At 44.6% G+C, this 21671-nt stretch overlaps 1 protein-coding gene across 1 annotated transcript in view; it reads left to right on the top strand.

Moving 5' to 3' along the window:
* Window positions 1–21671, top strand: part of RAE1 (ribonucleic acid export 1) — a 127494-nt gene that overhangs the window by 96991 nt on the left and 8832 nt on the right. Inside the window, exons 5-11 of the mRNA XM_086932500.1 lie at window positions 8423–8509; window positions 14081–14167; window positions 14308–14379; window positions 15675–15782; window positions 15976–16082; window positions 16172–16247; window positions 18165–18359. Coding sequence (XP_086788626.1) covers window positions 8423–8509; window positions 14081–14167; window positions 14308–14379; window positions 15675–15782; window positions 15976–16082; window positions 16172–16247; window positions 18165–18359 — 732 coding nt within the window. The remainder of the gene's footprint in view (window positions 1–8422; window positions 8510–14080; window positions 14168–14307; window positions 14380–15674; window positions 15783–15975; window positions 16083–16171; window positions 16248–18164; window positions 18360–21671) is intronic.

Below are 21671 nucleotides of genomic sequence, written 5' to 3' on the forward strand. Positions count from 1 at the left end.
GTTTACCAAGTTGTGTTCAGCATCTCTTGCAGTGAAGAGTAGGAACTAATTGGAAGTCAGGTGACTCAAAGGGAAGCATAATACATTATCTGTATAATTGTGTATTGAATATATCAAGTGATGGCACAGAAAGAGGCATTATATACCATGTGCCAGTGCATCAGTATATGCAGGTATTTTCTTTTTTTTAGGTTCAGGTCTTCCAATCATTATTTTGAAAGTTGCTCATGCAGCTGACTGGGATAGATTGCACGTAAAAAGGCTTAATCCTAGAACACAGGTCCATTTGTGTTTTTCTTTTCTTCACAATTTATTGCCATGAATTCAAAGTTCTACTGGTCTCATGTAGTTAAGTCAATGTTCCTTATGTAGGTTTTTGATTCCTTATCTATTGGTAAAATTCATGATCTCTCTTGATGTATTGCTGCTCTTTTATGTTACGATTAGCTCTAGTCACCCATATCACAAAAAGATTGAGATCCTCAAGACGGAGCAAAGCTGTCAGCCACATCCATTTATCTGTGTTCATTTCTTGTTGCTGTAGGAGCTAGAACTACTATTACCCCCTCATCTTCTTCCTCCCCCGTTCCTTTCTATCATGATATTTAACTCAGTGGACTCCAAGACATCACAACCCCCCAAGCCTGTTTTCACAATTTTTTATTTCAAGTTCAAGAGAAGCTTTATTCGGTTTCAGTTTCAAGAATCCATAAAAGCACATAAAAAAGAAACATTACATAGCTTTCATTATTACATTAGATAAAAACACATTTCATGAATACAAAAGGAAACTAATACCGGGTTAGCGCTAAATTCTAGTATAAAAACAGGTCATTTCATTGACAATCTAAAACGCAAGAGGCTCTTTACAAAAGATGATACGCTGTACAGAGTGAGATCGTCCTCCAACATTTGTAATCTGAGTAGGGCGGGTCTACATAATCTCAGTCCCCATTTTTTAAATAAGCTCAGTATATACTTTCGCCTGATTGTGGTGTAAAATTTACAGAAGAGGATGCAGTGTAACATAGATTGTTCAGATACATCGTCACAAGGACAAGCTGTCAGGGATCTTGACCAGGAGTTAACCTCGGGGAAAGTGGTTAGTCTGAAGAAACTGCTCCCCCTAAAGCGAGTTAGCAACAGACACAGGCAGCCCCCACCCCTCTGCATGCATGCACGCACGCACACACACACACAGGCGCGCGCATGCACACGCAGGCATACGGCACACATACAGGCACACTATCCCCTACCTCGCATTCTCTCTCAATCACACACAGTCACGCATGCGCACACACATTCCCTCGCGCACACTCGCACACACAGGCACGCGCATGCACACGCAGGCATACGGCACACATACAGGCACACTATCCCCTACCTCGCATTCTCTCTCAATCACACACAGTCACGCATGCGCACACACATTCCCTCGCGCACACTCGCACACACGCGCGCGCACACACCCTCACACCCCCTTACCCTCACAAACCCTCACTCACCTTCTCACCCTCACACACCCTCACCCCCACCCTCACACACATCCGCACACACCCTCTCACCCTCACACACATCCTCACACGCCCTCTCACCCTCACACACCCGCACCCACCTCACCCTCACACACCCTCACCCTCACACACCCGCATCCTCACTCACCCTCACCCCCGTCACCCCTGTCACCCCTCTCACCCTCCCTCACCCTCTCACCCTCACAACCCCACACCCTCACCACCCCATACCCTCACAACCCCACACCCTCCCCCTCACACCCTTGCACCCCTCACCCACACTCACACCCCCTCACCCTCACACCTCGTCACCCTCACACACCCTCACCCCCCCTCACCCTCACACATCCTCACCCTCACACATCCTCACCCTCACACACCCTCACCCTCACACACCCTCACACACCCTCACCCTCACACACCCTCACACACCCTCACTCACCCTCTCACCCTCACACCCCCTCTCACCCCCTCACCCTCACACACCCTCACCCCCTCAAACCCCCCTCACACAACCTCACCCTCACACACCCTCACCCCCCCACCCTCACACACCCTCACCCTCACACCCCCTCACTCACCCTCCCACCCCCTCACCCTCACACCCCCTCACCCTCACACCCCCTCACCCTCACACCCCCTCACCCCCTCTCACCCTCACACCCCCTCACTCAACCTCACACCCCCTCACCCCCTCACCCTCACCCTCACACCCCCTCACCCTCACACCCACCCTCGCCCCCTCTCACCTTCACACCCCCTCACTCCCCCTCACCCTCACACCCCCTCACCCTCACAAAATCATTATGTGCTACCACAGCATCACTGAACGCCACAGCATCACTCGTTTGCCATCACAACATCACTCAGCGCCACCACATCATCAATCTCTGCGACCATTCAACAACACCTGGTTCAAATATGCTCTCTCAATGTTTGAAGCTTTATTACAAATGTTGCTGTAGGAGCTAGAACTACTATTACCCCCTCATCTTCTTCCTCCCCCGTTCCTTTCTATCATGATATTTAACTCAGTGGACTCCAAGACATCACAACCTCCCAAGCCTGTTTTCACAATTTTTTATTTCAAGTTCAAGAGAAGCTTTATTCGGTTTCAGTTTCAAGAATCCATAAAAGCACATAAAAAAGAAACATTACATAGCTTTCATTATTACATTACATAAAAACACATTTCATGAATACAAAAGGAAACTAATACCGGGTTAGCGCTAAATTCTAGTATAAAAACAGGTCATTTCATTGACAATCTAAAACGCAAGAGGCTCTTTACAAAAGATGATACGCTGTACAGAGTGAGATCGTCCTCCAACATTTGTAATCTGAGTAGGGCGGGTCTACATAATCTCAGTCCCCATTTTTTAAATAAGCTCAGTATATACTTTCGCCTGATTGTGGTGTAAAATTTACAGAAGAGGATGCAGTGTAACATAGATTGTTCAGATACATCGTCACAAGGACAAGCTGTCAGGGATCTTGACCAGGAGTTAACCTCGGGGAAAGTGGTTAGTCTGAAGAAACTGCTCCCCCTAAAGCGAGTTAGCAACAGACACAGGCAGCCCCCACCCCTCTGCATGCATGCATGCACGCACGCACACACACACACACAGGCGCGCGCATGCACACGCAGGCATACGGCACACATACAGGCACACTATCCCCTACCTCGCATTCTCTCTCAATCACACACAGTCACGCATGCGCACACACATTCCCTCGCGCACACTCGCACACACAGGCACGCGCATGCACACGCAGGCATACGGCACACATACAGGCACACTATCCCCTACCTCGCATTCTCTCTCAATCACACACAGTCACGCATGCGCACACACATTCCCTCGCGCACACTCGCACACACGCGCGCACACACACCCTCACACCCCCTTACCCTCACAAACCCTCACTCACCTTCTCACCCTCACACACCCTCACCCCCACCCTCACACACATCCGCACACACCCTCTCACCCTCACACACATCCTCACACGCCCTCTCACCCTCACACACCCGCACCCACCTCACCCTCACACACCCTCACCCTCACACACCCGCATCCTCACTCACCCTCACCCCCGTCACCCCGGTCACCCCTCTCACCCTCCCTCACCCTCTCACCTCACAACCCCACACCCTCACCACCCCATACCCTCACAACCCCACACCCTCCCCCTCACACCCTTGCACCCCTCACCCACACTCACACCCCCTCACCCACACTCACACCCCCTCACCCACACTCACACCCCCTCACCCCTCGTCACCCTCACACACCCTCACCCCCCTCACCCTCACACATCCTCACCCTCACACACCCTCACCCTCACACACCCTCACACACCCTCACCCTCACACACCCTCACACACCCTCACTCACCCTCTCACCCTCACACCCCCTCTCACCCCCTCACCCTCACACACCCTCACCCCCTCAAACCCCCTCACACAACCTCACCCTCACACACCCTCACCCCCCCACCCTCACACACCCTCACCCTCACACCCCCTCACTCACCCTCACACCCCCTCACCCTCACACCCCCTCACCCCCTCTCACCCTCACACCCCCTCACTCAACCTCACACCCCCTCACCCCCTCACCCTCACACCCCCTCACCCCCACCCTCGCCCCCTCTCACCTTCACACCCCCTCACTCCCCCTCACCCTCACACCCCCTCACCCTCACAAAATCATTATGTGCTACCACAGCATCACTGAACGCCACAGCATCACTCGTTTGCCATCACAACATCACTCAGCGCCACCACATCATCAATCTCTGCGACCATTCAACAACACCTGGTTCAAATATGCTCTCTCAATGTTTGAAGCTTTATTACAAATGTAACAAAAACATATTAATATTTCACTTCTGTTCTTGGAATTTCGTCACAATAAAATACACTGAACATAATCTTCACACAAGCTATTTACAAAACTTTAAGCTATTGCCATTATAAATTACAATAACTTTTATTTCATTATTAACTATTAAAAAAAATTAAAAGCCATTGTTATTTGTAATATCAATACATGTCAGTCACGTAAATACAACACATATTGCATTACAAATGCTATAGGTGTCACATTTGCGAAAGTTATAACTATTGGCATTGTAAATGACAAAGCTATTAATTTAGTTATTTTCAAAAACAAAATCTAAATAAAAAAATTGTCATTTACAATACCAATAGCTCAAACTTTCCTAATGCGAGACCTATTGCATTGCAAATGCTTGTTCCTTACTCTGGTTAATCAAGGCATTGATGTAGAGCAGGGGTACTCATAGTACGGCCCGCGGGCCGCTGGCGGCCCGCCAAGCCTACTCTGGCGGCCCGCGGACCTTTCAGACATCTACCCGAGTTTTTTTTTTTTTTTAAAAAGGCTGTCTGCAACTAGAGCTGACTCAGAGACTCTGCTGCCTGTGGGGGCCGGGCGATTGCCACCGTAGTCAGAGTGGGGCTGCAGGGGCGCTGAGAGGTGAAAATAGCCTCATTAACATGCTAGCATGTTAATGAGGCTATTTTCACCTCTCAGCGCCCCTGCAGCCCCACTCTGACTACGGCGGCAATCGCCCGTCCCCCACAGGCAGCAGAGTCTCTGAGTCAGCTCTGGTTGCAGACAGCCTTTTAAAAAAAATGACGGAGACAGAGGGAGGGAGGGAGGGAAACCGAGGGAGGGAATAGTGCTACATGGGCCTAATTTGTGACGGAGCTTTCCGGTGCTCAGCACCGGCACTTATTTTTCAGGGCCGGTACTACAGCTTTCTTCATGCTGTCAGGCCATCCCCAGATAGAACGTAACAGATAGTCCTAACAAACCAACCAACCATATCCCACGTTTATCAAAACACTTCCAGGAAAACATATTTTGCGCAATGCGTTTTAGAGGGCTTGCACATTCATGCACGAAACAAAGAATACAATACCCCCTTGGTTCAGGCACTACAACATCACACGAGACGTCACTTCAGGAGTTACGGCCGCCGTTTAATTACAGATCACGCCCGAGTCACATGCTTGTGATTAGCGCAATATCCGGCTCCTGCATAGCGCACAGACTCCCGGCTGAACAAAGGTAGGAAGTGCGCTTCGGTGCTCATTGTGGCTTGTAGCAATGATAAGATCTGCTGCATGACTTCCAATATGCATGCCCTGGAAAGGCATTTCGCCTGGACACGGGTTGACAGTTTTATACAGAGGAGCCCTTTTGAGCAATGTTAGCAGGAAACTTGGTGTGTGTGTGTGTCAATCTACACTACTACAGACTACCTTCCATCTGGAAACAGACAGAAGTGGGCCCGTATTTTGGTCCATGGTATGTGGCCCTAGAGGTCACACTCACTCTCACTTAGTTTTGGAAATTCCTGCAGGCCCTGCACCGACCGCCTGCCTCTCAGCAGCCTTTCCCTCCCTGGCGGATTACGTGACTCAGGCACCCTCGCCAGATAGAGCTGTAATATTCACCTGCCTTCCATGTGGGGGCCAAGGGGACACACAATTGCACTGAGGAAGGCAATTTCAGCACCTGGAGAGCAGCACAGCTCCTCTAAGACCCACGGAGAGTCACGCAGATTGACCCCTCCCTTCTCGGGGCCAGGCCCTTTGAAAATGATACGAAGGTCCGGGTCCAGGTCGACGGATTTACAGCAGTGCTGCAGTGCTCAAAGAGAGTGTCTTCTTGGCTGTCTACTCCCAAACACCGTTAAACCACCAGCATAAGGGACACACTGGAACTGACACTTGTAAGTATGTATAGCAGCAGTACCTCAATTGCGGTTAATTTCTTTTGGCATTTGGCCTCGTGCGAAATGTACATGTAAGCAGAGCAGTTTTGATGTACTGATGGTTTGGGTTCCATGGCAGTATGTTATAGTAGCAGTGGGCTGCATCAATATCTGGTGTATTGTAATTTGAGATTACCGTTTCCACATTTCAGGCGGGAGCCAGCCAAAATAAAGCACTTTTTGGCTTTAAAAATCAGGAGTCTCCCTTCTGAATCGGGAGAGGGAGACAGAGGGAGGGAGAGCTAGAGGGAGGGAAAGAGAGGGAGAGGGAAAGTGAGGGAGGGAAAGGGAGGGAGAGCGAGGGAGGGGAAGGGATGGGATGGGGAGGGAGGGAGGGAGAGTGAGGGAGAGCGAGAGAGGGGAAGGGATGGGGAGGGAGGGAGGGAGAGTGAGGGAGAGCGAGGGAGAGCGAGGGAGAGGGAGGGAAAGTGAGGCAGACGGAGGGAGACAGAGGGAGGGAGGGAGAGAGAGAGAGTGAGGGAGACAGAGGGAGGGAAAGAGAGGGAAAGTGATGGAGGGAAAGGGAGGGAGAGCGAGGGAGAGCGAGGGAGAGGGAGGGGAAGGGATGGGGAGGGAGGAAGAGTGATGGAGAGCGAGGGAGGGAAAGGGAGCGAGGGAGGGATGGAAAGCGAGGGAGGGAGGGAAAGGGAGGCAGACGGAGACTGAGGGAGGGAGGGAGACTGAGGGAGGGAGGGAGACTGAGGGAGGGAGGGAGACTGAGGGAGGGAGGGAGACTGAGGGAGGGAGGGAGACTGAGGGAGGGAGGGAGACTGAGGGAGGGAGGGAGACTGAGGGAGGGAGGGAGACAGAGGGAGAGAGGGAGGGAGGGAGACAGAGGGAGGGAGGGAGACAGAGGGAGGGAGGGAGACAGAGGGAGGGAGACAGAGAGAGGGAGACAGAGGGAGTGAGGGAGACAGAGAGAGGGAGGGAAAGAGAGGGAGAGGGAAAGTGAGGGAGGGAAAGGGAGGGAGAGGGAGGGGGAGGGAGGGGAAGGGAAGGGATGGGGAGGGAGGGAGGGAGAGTGAGGGAGGGAGGGAGGGAGAGTGAGGGAGGGAAAGGGAGGGAGGGAGGGAAAGGGAAGCACACGGAGGGAGACAGAGGGAGGGAGACAGAGAGAGGGAGGGAGATAGAGAGAGGGAGACAGAGGGAGTGAGGGAGACAGAGAGAGGGAGGGAGACAGAGAGAGGGAGGGAGACAGAGAGAGGGAGGGAGACAGAGAGGGAGGGAGAAAGTGAGAGAGTCAGTGAGTGAGACAGAGGGAGAGATGGAGAGAGACGGAGAGAGAGAGTCAGAGGGAGTCAGAGTCAGAGGGAGACAGGGAGAGGGAGAGGGAGAGGGAAAGGGGGAGGGAGAGGGAGAGGGGGAGAGAGTGAGAGGGAGAGAGAGGGAGGGAGACAGAGAGAGTGAGTGAGTGAGACAGAGGAAGAGAGGGAGTGAGAGAGTCAGAGTGAGTGAGACAGAGGGAGAGATGGAGAGATGGCGAGAGATGGAGAGAGAGTCAGAGGGAGACAGAGAGTCAGAGGGAGACAGAGTCAGAGGGAGACAGAGAGACAGAGAGAGGGAGAGGGAGAGGGAGGGAGAGGAAGGGAGAGAGGGAGAGAGAGGGGGAGAGAGGGAGAGAGAGGGGGAGAGAGGGAGAGAGAGGGGGAGAGGGAGAGAGAGGGGGAGAGAGGGAGAGAGAGGGGGAGATGTGTGTCTATGGTGGCTCAGTGGACGATGGTGTCCACTGCAGGGACCTATGATCAACCTTATGGTCACAGTTTTTTTTGTTGCTCTAGCCCTGCCCCTTCCCCACTGACCCCGCCCCCACCGGTGCGGCCTTCGGACACAAACCACACTGTAAATTTGGCCCTCGAGAGAAAGTTTGTGAGTACCCATGATGTAGAGGCTGCTCAGAAGCATTTTAGACAATTTGAGATTTTTATATTTTGGCTGAAACTGTGAACTCCGATGAAAATCTTAGTGATAACGTACATTTACTCTCAGTATCTTCTGATGAACATGCTTCTCCTTTAGATGTTTGCAAGTATGTTAATACATCTTTGCCATTTTCTGTCCATGTACTGCATTTAAAATGTTTAATTCTCTTTAATTTACAGGATGGGACCAAAGTATTTACAGCTTCCTGTGATAAAACCGCAAAAATGTGGGATTTGAACAGTAATCAAGCTATACAAGTAGCACAGGTACCGTTTAGCGTAGACCTTTTATAGCACTTTAATGATTTTTTGTTTCTTTCAGGTTTACTTTGCAAAGTAAGACGTATTCTCCAAATAATCTCTGATTTAATAATATATGTGTGAAAAAGTGTTCTTTTATTGTAATTTTATTGTAATTGCATTTATATATCACTTACTACCCCTGACAAGGTGTCAAAGTGTTTTTCCGCGAGTAGCACGCTACTCTGGGACCCATAAAGGATTAGTATGGAATTAGTATAGTGCAATATGAAAGTAATTAAAGTGGTGGATAGGTTAGTCAGTTATTACTGTTCGGAAGGATAGAAGAGGAAAAAAGGTTTGTATTTATATAGCGCTTGTTACCCCATATGGGGTGTTGAAGCGCCTTTTGTGTTTTGGGCAGTAGCACGCTACTCCTGAAACCCATAAAGGATTAGTGGTGAATTAGTATGGTGAAATATGAAAGTAATTTGAGTGGTGAATATTAGTTAGTTATTTGGAGTGCGAAGGGTAGCGGCAGGATAGAAGAGGGAAAGAGGTTTGTATTTATATAGCGCTTGCTACCCCTGATGGGGTTTGAAGTGTTTTTTTATTGGTGAGTAGCACGCTACTCTGGAACCCATAAGGATTAGTGTTAAATTAGTATTTTGAAATATGAAAGTAATTTGAGTGGTGGATCTGTTAGTCTGTTATTTGGATTGAGAAGGGTTGTGGAGGGGTAGAAAAAGGAAATGTTTTACATTTATACAGCGCTTGTAACCCTGATGGGGTGTTGAAGCGCTTTATTGGTGAGTAGCAGGCAACTCCGGAACCATAAAGGATTAGTGTTGAAAATTAGTATAGTGAAATATGAAAGTAGTTTTAAGTGGTGTATGTGTTATTCAGTTGGCTAGAGAAAGGTAGCGGAGGGATAAAAGAGGGAAAAAGGTTTGCATTTATATAATGCTTGCTTACCTCTGATGAGGTGTGGAAGCGCTTTTTTGACGAGTAGCACGCTACTCTGGGACCCATAAAGGATTAGTGGTGAATTAGTATAGTTGATATGAAATTTAAGAAGTGAACATGTTAGTCTGTTATTTTGATTGAGAAGGATAGTGGAGGGATATGAGAGCGAAGGATTTTTTTTGGAAGGTCATAGCAGTAGGAGGTGGCTTTTGGATGAGTAAAAAGGGGTTGAGGAGGGGAAGAGTTGGAGGGAAGAGTTTAGAAAGGTTTTTTTTGAGGATCGGTATTGTAAAAGAGGTGTCAGATTATGCAAGGAGGGTTAGAGTAAGGGAGAGTCTAGAAGGGTTATTTTGGGGGTCATAGTGGTATGGGGTTTAGGATAAATGAGAGAGTGGGTGTAGAGGATATATTGATAGATGTATAGGGTGAGAAATAGGGTAGTTCATTGGAAAGAGTAGTAGAAACAAGTTTGAGATGAGTCACTAAGTTGGGTTAGAAGATATATTTAGAGAAGTATAGGGTGAGAAATAGGGTAGTGCATTGGATATGCTGAATTAGAAGAAAAAGATAAAATGTACAGATCCATAAGTACATTGTGTAGATTAAAGATATTGATATAAGTACAGAATGAGAACTAGAGTAGTGCATTGGATATGCTTTTCAGGAGGAAAGTAACAAACACACAGATCAAAGTACAGGGAAGGTACATAGACGCACAATGGAAAAAGTACATGTAGACCAAAGATGCACCACATAAACTCCGGTTCTCGAGTGTTATTGTACTTGAATTTTTTTTTAAACCTAATTATTCTACATGTTTATACAAAGCAATACACAAAGATTGGTACTTATCTATATTAAAAATAAATGATTATATACAGAGGGATATGCTGCAAATTTCTGTTTGCGTATGGTGCTTATGTGGGGAAGAGCCAATTATTGAGTAGGTTTCTGAAGATAAGGTGGCGGTCCGTGGATCTTATGTTTGGGTGGGGGGGTGGGGGTTAAGAGTGCCATAGTTTGGCTGCTTGAGCAGAGAAGGATGTACCACCCATGTTTTTTTCGTATATCTTGGGATTTTGAGATGCAGTGCCATTTTACAGCAGAGGTTCCTTTGCTGAATGTGTTTGGTGATTTTATTCCTGATGAAGAGCAGTCCCATTCCATGTATTGATTTGTGGGTGATACAAAGCAGCTTGAACGTGGATTTTCTGGCAACCAGTAACCAATGCAGGACTTTCAAGGCAGGTGAGATGTGGTCTCACGGTTTGATATGCAAGAGTAGTCTGGCAGCTGAGTTCTGAATCCATTGTAGACTTTTCATGGTCGATAAAGGTGATCCATGGTAGAGGCTATTAGCGTAATCGAGTTTGAACAGAACAAGGGAGATGGTAGCTTGGACCTTGTGTGGAAATCCCAAATGAGGGAACATTTGTTGCAGCATTTTTATAGTGACAAAGCTTGATCTTGCTGATTTGTCTTCTTGGGCATTCATAGATAGCTCGGAGTCCATGGTCACTCTGAGGTTTCTTACTTCCTTTGATACTTTAGGTGGTGATCCCAAATCATCAGGCCAGCCAGCAAGCGGGTCATGATGTTTCCAATCGCCACACGTGAGTATTTCGTTTTGAAAGAATTCAATTTGAGGTGGCTCCAAGTCATCCACTGATCCACGGCTCTGAGACAATTGAAAATTGGGGAATTTCCAATGTCTTTGGGACATTCCAGTTGTAGGAGTATTTGTGTGTCATCTGCATAGTTATAGCATGTGAGGTCAAATTGATTGTTCAGCACCGGTAATGACTACATGTAGATGTTGAAAAGCGTGGGCGAGATGATAGACCCTTGAGGGACCGCTGCTTTTGTGGAGTATGCTTTGGATGCGAAAGGTGGGGTATGGATGACATTAGTTCTGTTTCGAGGTAGGACGCAATCCTGTCTAGAGCTGTTCCCTCTATGCTGGCTTCATAGAGTTTTTGTTTCAGAGTGTCATGGTCAACTCTGTCAAAGGCAGCCGAGCAGTTCAAGAGGAGAAGCGCAGGGACCCCGTTGCGGTCTACTGTGTTCTTCAGGTCATCTCATACAGCAAGAAGGGCAGATTCTGTGCCGCTTCCTGGACGGAAACCTGTTTGGGAGTCTGAAAGTATGTCAATCTCTTCAATGAATTGTGACATCTAGGCGAACGCTGCTCTTTCTATCAGTTTGCCGAGGAAAGGTCCATTTGTAATGGGTCTGTAGTTGTCAGGGTTCAGCGGGTCCAAGTTTGTTTCTTCAGTAAAGGGCGGATGTATGACTTTTTGAGTTCTTCAGAAAATATTCCGATAGTTAGGGAATCATTGATGATTCTTGTTACTGGAGTGGCAGCAGAGGTAGTTAAAAGAATAGTCTTGAAAGTAAAATGTTTACTTTGGAACAGAAGAAGAACACTTAAGCTAGTTTAGAAAGATGTACCCAACCCTGAGGAAGCCCTTTTTTGACGAAATGCGTTGGCTGGGTTTATGTACGCATTTCGCATATGACTGAAAATAAAGAATAATTGGAAAAAGAAATTTCAAGACTCCTTGTCCAATACTTTTGGTATTTTATGGATTTGAAGATATTGATTGTATTTCACATATTAATTGTGTATATTTATTCTCCTTTTCATTGTTTAGTCTGGAAAAAAAGTTTTACTTTTATTGTGACTTCTAAGTGGTGGGGTCACGAAAGGTTGAGCATTATAAAGCAATGAACAAATTGAGAACTAAAATACCTGTGCGGTCTACATTAGCCTACACTGCTGACAGTACAACTCTCTATTCATATGGGGGTAGCCCCATGATGGTGATGCGGATAGTGTACCACATTTCCCACTGGAGATCAGGTTTGGGTAGGGATGATGTTTCTGCCGCAATATTGGCTAGCCCCTCAAATAAGTCACCGGGCACAGATTGGGTGCCCATGGATCTCTACAAGCAGAACATTCAATTGTGGGTCCCCGTAATCACTAATGTTTTAAATGCCACAGCATCCTCTGGCGTCCCTAACTCCTCGCAGACTTCTACTATTGTGCCTATATTCAAGAAAGGTAATCGACCAGAACTTCACTGCCTCAGGCCAATCTTGCTTTTAGATTCTGTGGTTAAGATTGTGTGGCATGTTATTTTGCACAGAATTGAGGGCTGGGTGGAGCAAAATGGCTGCGTATGTGCCACTCAAAATGGTTTTAGGGTAGTCCTGGGAACCCAGGAACAATGTTAAAATTTGCACCTTAGCATAGAGAAATGCATGATCGCAAAGAATGGTCAGTCTTATCTAGCATTTATGAACCTCAGTAGTGCATTTTGTTATTTCAATTGCTCCAGGCCATGGTGCATTTTAATTAATATTGGCCTACCCTTACCTTTGGTGGGTTTTCTCCACTCTTTGCTCTATGGGGTCAGCATTTCCTTAAGATACGGAATAGAGGGGGAATGCACAGTTCCCTTTGGCCTTTTCAGGGGAGTTCGCCTGGGCTGTGTCCTGGCTCCTATTTTATTTCTTTTATATAATATTGGTTTGAACTCATTTTTAGTATCACAGGAGAAGGCCATGTCCTAGATAAAATAGACTTTTATCCCAAACTTACTCTACGCTGATGATGCCATCCTCTTTTCCCGAACACCAAATGGTCTTAGGGGTGTTACTGACTCCTTTGTTGTTTTTATGGACAACTTAGATTTAGAAATGAACATTGCCAAGAAGTTGGGGTTTTGCTTTGGCTGGCTGTTTGAGTAGGAGGCAAGCCTTTACTGCCTCTGCTGGAGGTCTATAGACTTAAGTGTCTGCTAGTTTTGACCCTTGGGCCAGCTTTATGGGGCTATCGGGACTGCTCATAACTGCAGCAGGAGGAGAGCCATATTTGTAGATTACTAGGCCTTGGACCAAGCAGCTTCCATTTGTTTCTCTACAAGGAGTTGAGCCTACCTTATGTGGAAGACAATATAAAACTCGCCCCCCTTCTGCTATGGATGTCTGTTTGGAGCAACCAGCGCACGTCCCTTAATAGTGAGATTATCTTAGATTGCCTAGGTTGTGATAATGACCATAAGGTCGCATGGCTGGGATACAGCAAGAGCATTGCTGCAGCTTTGTGCCTTTTCCACAAGGGACGAAATCAACTGGATAAATCGCCCATGAGAGAGCATCTAGCCACCAAACCCAGTGATGGTCCCAAGCCTTCTCTCTCCCTGGTGGGGAATGTTTGGTACGGGTCCCTCCTAAACAAGTTTACCCTAGGCTCAATCTGCAGTTACCTTTGCTTTCCAACATGGCAGTACGTCCCGAAAAGTGTAAGTTTGCCCCTATGATAATTTGTGTCTGCAAAAGTCGAAGCACTTTTTTTTGCTGCTATTATGAGCCTTTTCGGCGAAGATATCTATCACCAGTTCTCAAAGCTTATGAGTTTCTGCAATACAGACCAGCATTTTATTTTCTCTGAATGATAAATGAGCTGTTCAATACAGCTGTAAGACACTGAACAGTCCAGTGGCTAAGTCTAACAACTATAGTTTGTTTATTCACTGAATACTTGGCCTCCCACAATTTAAAAATGGAACAAGAGGTTTACAAAACCTAATAGAAGCACATTTTTGTTTTTTGTTTCTGTTTTAGCATGAATCTCCTATCAAGACTGTCCACTGGATAAAAGCACCAAATTACTCATGTATAATGACAGGCAGCTGGGATAAGACATTAAAGGTATGCTCTGTGGAATAAAATGCCTTTTTTTGTTTTGGTTCCTCACAACATTTTTTAGAGAGGTATTGATAATGACCTTACCCTCAAGAAAAAGAGGTGTTAAGCCTTTTTCAATGTGTTGCATTCTCCTTTCTTTTTAGTTTTGGGATACACGATCTCCGAACCCGTTGTTGTCATTGCCTCTCCCTGAAAGATGTTACTGTGCTGATGTGGTGAGTTTATAAGATCAGGAACATGAAGGAGCTGGCTTTAAACACAATTACTGAAACAATAAAAACCTACTCAGTTGTATTGCATGATGAAAAATGCAGCTTTCTAGCGAATTTGTGTATCTGTCCATGAGGTCAGTGGTGTGCCCATTATTGTATGTTAGGAGGACCATTTTCTTTGTAGTTTGAGGTGCCATAATAGTGTACTTGCATTTTGCACACATTTATAGCGTTGGGGTTATTTCATTATTTATTTGTAGTGTATATAGTGGAAACAATCTATTTACACATGATTGATACATTAATTACATAGCCAACTTTCTCAATAGACTAGTCACAATCGTAATTGGAATACAATAGGAAACGGAAGTGTTACAATAAATACATTGGCAGAATATATACATATCTAATGCCAAACACTTGGATTCAATGTAGACACTGACCGCACCTCAAGGAACACATCGCCAAGAAAACTAAGATGACCTGGTGCTAAAAGTGAAACCATTCCTCCCAGTCCCGACTTCAGTTGTGCTGTCAAACCCTCAAACCCCTGCCACTGGATGTTGTCAATGGCCTAAGGTACACCAGTTTCCACACCGACCCCACCCGACATCACCCCACCCCTGTCCTCAAGGCCATCAAACACACAATGGCTGTTCAAGGGTGTAATGAAATATGATCACATCATGCCATTCTTGAGCCCCTTTTACTATCCCGCATGTAGAATACATCTAAACTCTGTAGGGTTAAAATAAAAGGACCTTAATGCAGCTTGTAATTAATTAAAATAACTTGTTGATGTATTTATCAAATCTGACTTTAATGCATGGGAACATACAGATAGCTTCCCCTTCTCCCATACTGAATTCTAGCAATGCGCTATATAAACATGCACGTCTCTTTGCCATTCAATGACTGCATATTTTCCAAGAAATAAAAAAGAACGGAAGCTGAAAGTTTTGTCTTCCACCTTTTAATTCTTGTACGCTAGAATAGTGTTGGCTTCTTTTTGGAGGTGAGTTACCATGCCAGAACTAGACTCTTAAGAAAATTGGAGACCGTTTGTTATGCATTCATTGATGTCTCAATTTTTGCAAGAAAATTAATGCTTGAACTTCCCTAGTGAAGCCAAAACTCTCATAAAACCCTAAGAAATTAAAGAATGACATAGAAAACTGATGTTTAAATGTTTGGACTGTGAAAACAATAACATGTTCTGTTCATAATGTGCTTCGATGCATCTGATGTAGGCCTTGCATTTAATTCTGACCATGTGAAGTTCACTTGCTGTGTTGTAGGTTTACCCCATGGCTGCTGTCGCCACTGCAGATAGAGGTCTTATAGTTTACCAACTAGAGAACCAGCCCTCGGAATTCAGGAGGATAGATTCTCCTCTCAAACACCAGGTAACTCATTTTTATAGTTAATAACAAATAAGCAAATATCTCTCTTCATTAAAGAACTGGTATGACCTTTTCCACACATCAAATAATTGTGCGGCTCTAAATGTTGTCATCATCTGCATAAAATCATTACCAGTCTAGATCGTGAAGGTGTAAAATTCCCCTCCAAACTTATCTTACCTGTTTTTCTGATCAGCATCGCTGTATTGCCATATTTAAAGACAAACAGAATAAACCCACCGGATTTGCTTTGGGAAGTATTGAAGGAAGAGTGGCGATCCAGTACATCAACCCGCCAAATCCGTAAGTCTGGGCGAACCCTTTTGTTTTTGCTACCTTTTGCTTCGCTATATTTTAAAAGAATTTAACGGTATTCTCTGTTTGCTTTTTAGTACGAAAGATAACTTCACTTTTAAATGCCATCGTTCAAACGGAGCTAATACAGCACCACCTCAAGACATCTATGCTGTGAGTTTTTCTCTACATAATTTTGTTTCACTGTAAACGTTATGTCTTTTTTTTCTTTAAAATCAAGCAAATTTAGATTTTGTAATCACTCCGCCTCGCAAGAATACTAAAATAGAATCCCATATGAGCAGATGAATTGCTTTTTGTTCAGCTGTTGGAATAACATTAGTGCATTTTGTGCAGATATTGTATTTCTTCAAGAGACTTGCTTCAATGCAAATCCAATTAACAAAAGGTAAGTCTCTACACAATCAAGGAGAGAATGCAAAACAAAAATGTTGACAGTGCCAGCAACAGGCGTTCTAACCAATCATTTGAGATGTAGGCAAGTTCCTCTGTAAAAAAAAAAAAATAATAATAATAATAATCTGATCAGCTTACCACTTTTAATGCAACATGATGCACCCTCGGCTGAAACCAAATATACTGACTCTAAAGTGCACTTTTGCGGTATCTCATCAAGGCAGTGAAGAGGCCTCTCCTTAGCATATTAGTGAAAATTTGCTCTGTTTATGGACAGAGGACTAAAATTTGCAAGGCATGTTTTTTTGTGAAACTGCTTGCACCAACCCACCTTTGCCCCAATCAGGGGAAGCCAGAGTTGAACGCCAAAGGGTACTATGGAAACCGGTAGTTATTCAAAGGCACAGAAAATTGGCGCAGATTCCTGTTTCCACCCTTTCTGAAAGAAAATGACATCAGGCAACCTCATTCTGCCAGACCCGCATGCAGAAAACTTGCCTTGCTTCTCATCGTTGCAGGATTTAGTACTGTTTCTTATGTCTGTGTTGAAAGTGTCAGACTATAGGCTAGTCTTAAGGTATAGCATGTTCCTATGGTGAGCACTGGATTAGTTCTGCTACTTCCGTAATGCCCTACCTTTGCCTCCCTGACATGCCTGTACCAGATACCTTTGTTGCGCTCCCCTCGGAAGTCACTGATGTTGTATACCATTAAAATATATACACATACAGTCAGGCCACAGAAAAGGGCACCGAGTTTAAAGAGGGCAGCATGAACTTCACGACACCATGTGGTGACTTTTAAAAATGAGGCCTTGGATTTCCAGGTTATGTGTTAGTAGTGGTCTGCGCTTAGAAATAACCACCTTTAGTCTGAGGAAGTGCGACACTCATCTTATTTACTGGAGGACAGAGATATAGACCTTTTGACTAAGATATCCCTGTGAATTTACATTCTGGCCAATTAATTGTTGTGGAATTAATTGTAAATTATTTGTTATGCCTTAAAGATATATATGGTTGGCTCTTTTTGCGTGATTTGAGTCTTTTATCCATTTGGATAAATTGGGTGGTGTCTTTGAATGTCTTACACAAGTGAGAGAAGGGACGATAGGTTACAAAGTTGAAATGTGCAATTAAATATTTTTCCTTCTGTATCTCTAATTAGGAGTTGTGTGTGTTTCATTTCTAATCTTGCCTGGCAAAATATGCTTTTTGATGCTTCTGTAAATTGGCGAGAAAAATCCTTCCGTCAGAGTGCTTTAGATATTCATTGTGATAAGCACAATCGTTTCTTTGCTTTGCTTACAATGTGTACAATTTGGTAGGCCTCATTTTACGGTGCTCTCACTACACCGAAAATGGGGATGATACCGGACCTAATGCTGCCACAAGCTCACCACTTGGATGTCTGCCGCAGATGCTTACTAGTCTCATTATTTCATCAGCCGATTTGTAATACGGATGGACCACACCCCTCCTGATCCCTTACACCAACTCAGAAGGAAAACTGACATTCCCCAGACACTAAACATTTTCAGCGTACTATCTGACATGATGCCATCCTCTTTTATTGTACACAAAATGGGATTTATTTTTGTTAACTTGCTTTTTTTGATTGTCGTTTGTTGCTCTCTTCTAATTAAGCTTTCATTTGTTTTGTTTTCTTGCACAGGTGAATAGTATTGCATTTCATCCTGTCCATGGCACACTAGCAACAGTTGGCTCTGATGGAAGATTCAGCTTTTGGGACAAAGATGCAAGAACAAAACTTAAAACATCTGAACAATTAGATCAGCCCATCTCTGCTTGCGCCTTTAATAATAATGGAAACATATTTGCATACGCATCCAGCTACGATTGGTCCAAGGTAAGACACAGTGGTGCTCATTCACCTACTTTGTTATAGTTATCTCAAGTTCTCACTTACATGTTCATACCACCGGCCTACTTTCTTCGTTGATTGTAAAACCTTCATCCGAACAATTGTTTTAAAACAGTAAACCGTGGACTTTACAGTTCTAGAGGGTGACCCCAAACTGCTTTAAAGGAAGTCTGTGAGGCTGCAAGTACACAGTAGTTTATTTGTGAAAGAGTGAAATGAGTCACTTTCAAAATGAAGGGAAACCCACACGCTAAACCTAAAGAATAAGTGTTGAGGTTAGCAAGAGCTTAGAACATTTAAATTCTTTAAATCCTCTTTTGCTGGCAGTACGCAAATAGATATAACACGCCTGATAAAACATGCGTTAGCAGTGCCATCCTACATGCACACTTTGCTAGTAATACAGTTACGAGAGACAGTTTTTTCATACAAATACATTTAGTAAATACAACCTCTGTACATGTGAATGATAGCATTAACCACCACCCACTGATATAATTACAACACTTTTCTTTAAACAGGAACATAATGACGAATAAGCATTCCTGTGCCGTGTTTTCTTTATGAACACCACATTAGCATCAGCTGTCCATAGAGGCATAAAACCATTTTGCTCATCAAACCATTCCAGATAATCATCCTTCATGTGTAAATGTCCTTTTGGGTCTTTGACTAGAAGGTCTTCCTCCACCATAGTTCTTTCTAGATTAGCCCAATTTTTCATGTCTGATACCCAAGGCGTTTGCAACTATATAGTGAACCCATTCCTCTCATGGCGTATGTAGCATCTTGCAAGTAGATGGTCTAGGCAAGAGTCCACCTAAGAGCATGTTTTTGTTTCTTCTAAATAGTAAGGATCCTAGGAGGTATGTTTTAGTAATGCTGCTTTCCCCATTTTTTAGATCTTCCACAGAACTAGAACTTAGAAATAAATAAAACTAAAATCCAAGGAGATAGAGTAATCATAATCTACTCTGGTTACTCACAAAGCCACACTTTCACACACACCTCGTGCCATGCCTTCTTCCAGCTTCTACACCAATATCCAATTGAACCACTCTTCCACTCACATCTTGCTTTTTTTTTACCTCTAAGCATGTAGAAACATGAACCACATCATACCCGTTCCACACATTATCATTAACATTCTTAACAGCCCGGACCACCTGCATCAGTCTTGAAAACCAGAACAAACCTTTTTTCATCAACCGTTCTTTGACTTTTTACCTAAGCATCTACTTTAAACTAATCACCTCCTGAGTGCTGCAACAAGAAAGACCTATGTATCACTTCCTAATTCTTTGGCATATCCTTACAATTATCATCTTTGCCATAAACATTCATCCTGACTTTGACCCCAACAACACTGTTCTCCCCTAATCATTTCATAGACCCCCTTCCTAAAAACATCTGTATATAACTTCTCACAGCTATCCTCCATCTTTGCTCTAGACCATAGCTCTTATGGAAATACACAGAGGTATGGAAATGTTTAAAAATTCTTTTCAAGAACCCTCTAATTTCCACTATGCCAAGTTGAACAAGCATTGTCAGTCACAAACTCCTTTAGAAGATCTCTCATGAATAACCTTTAAAACGTCTGTGGCAGTCTTAATGTACTCCTGTATTAATAATTTAACTCCATGACACATATGTTCTATGCCAAGCTACTCCAACTTTATCAATATCCATAGACACCAGGATCGCACTGTCAACTCTAGATACATTTGGAATAATATTCCACTAAATTACCTTTACTCCGATTTTCATTGGAGCAACTCCGTCCCTCTTTAATGGATGGCCTGACTATGTACCCTTTTTTCTTGGCATACCACCGTTCTCTAAAACCCTTTATACCCTGAGTGAGGTGGCATTATTCTCTTTTTGGTGGCGCAATATATTGTACTATTTTCCTGGAAATAAACTTTTTGGCTCCCTTAAAGGGTTGATGAATTCCCTTTTGGACTACAGTAGACGTCGACATTAGGTGAAAAGGCACACATTTGAACCTGAATTTTCGTTCAGGTATTCTGAATGTTATCAAGACTTAGGATACACTTGCATGGTTACTGCTTTATGATATTCTGATTACAAATGACAGGTAGAAAAACAGCATCCCTCCAGATGGTTTTCAGCTTCCGACAAGTGCTGAGTGGGGAGGGGATTTTTAACGAAAACGTCAAAACTCAAGTTTTCAAATCCCACCTCATTCTGAGGCCACTGTTAGCCACTCAGTAGCCTCTACTTCTCAAATTTCTTCCTCACCTAACCTCAACAATTCCTTCCAGAAATCCTCTGCCAGCATTTGGAAACGTTCCACACTTTCTTCACTTACGGGACAATATCTTCCTAAATAATTATTTTACATGCAGATCTCTTGAGCATTCCCAGCTGCTCACAACGTACACAATGATACAGGACTTCCACCCTCCCTTATCTTATCATCCTTAAGAATTGCATACTCAACTTGCAAAACATGATCAGGAAGATTATTTTGATTCAGCTTTAAATGTTTTTGTGGTAGCCAAGAAACATGTTAATCCTCAGCCGCATACACATTTACACAACCCCCCCTGTTTTATATCCAATACTGATTCAGAATACCTTCCCACTTTAATTGATTTAATACCATAAACTTCAAGTCAGGTGCGGGTGTAAGAAATTGGGAATTGTTTTTTTAGTTGAGGGGTTTGACAGCCACAGTCAAATAATTAACACAATCCTTGTTGGGGTGCTTGTGTCCATGTACCTCAAACAGGAGGTCAGACAACTGACCCTTTGAGTCACTTCTGGGGAACCTTGGTTCAAGATAAGTGTCCAATCTTCCTTCTTCAGACTGCAGGGCAGCCCTTCTTCGAAATCTTCTACAGGTCAAGGAGTGTTCTTATGCGAGCTGACTCTTTCATCTCTGTTTCGGAGGGATTCCCCCTCTGGAGCCAAACCCAGGAAAAGGGTAAGGTTCGACAAACTGTCTAGGGTTACAAAGGGCAGGCAGGCAGCCCTAGGCGTAAGCTGCATTTGTCAGTGGCTGGGCAGGCAGCCTATAGAAGTCAGGAAAGGGGAGGGCAAGCTCTGAAGTTACCCCCTGGAAGCTCAGGAAGGTTGAGTACAGCCGCCCCAGGACATCCTTCTCAGGAGAACAACCTCCTGACCCACACCCAAAGCCATTTGTCTCTCACAATTCACAGTACAGTACACAGTACACTGGCAGAAAGGCACATTTGGTTCAGGGTGAAAAATGCCAACTTCTAAAATGTTTTTTTTCAAAATTGTAATTTACAACCCGACTACACCACA

Source organism: Lissotriton vulgaris, chromosome 7 (genome assembly GCF_964263255.1).
Source record: "Lissotriton vulgaris chromosome 7, aLisVul1.2, whole genome shotgun sequence".
Classification (NCBI taxonomy): domain Eukaryota; kingdom Metazoa; phylum Chordata; class Amphibia; order Caudata; family Salamandridae; genus Lissotriton; species Lissotriton vulgaris.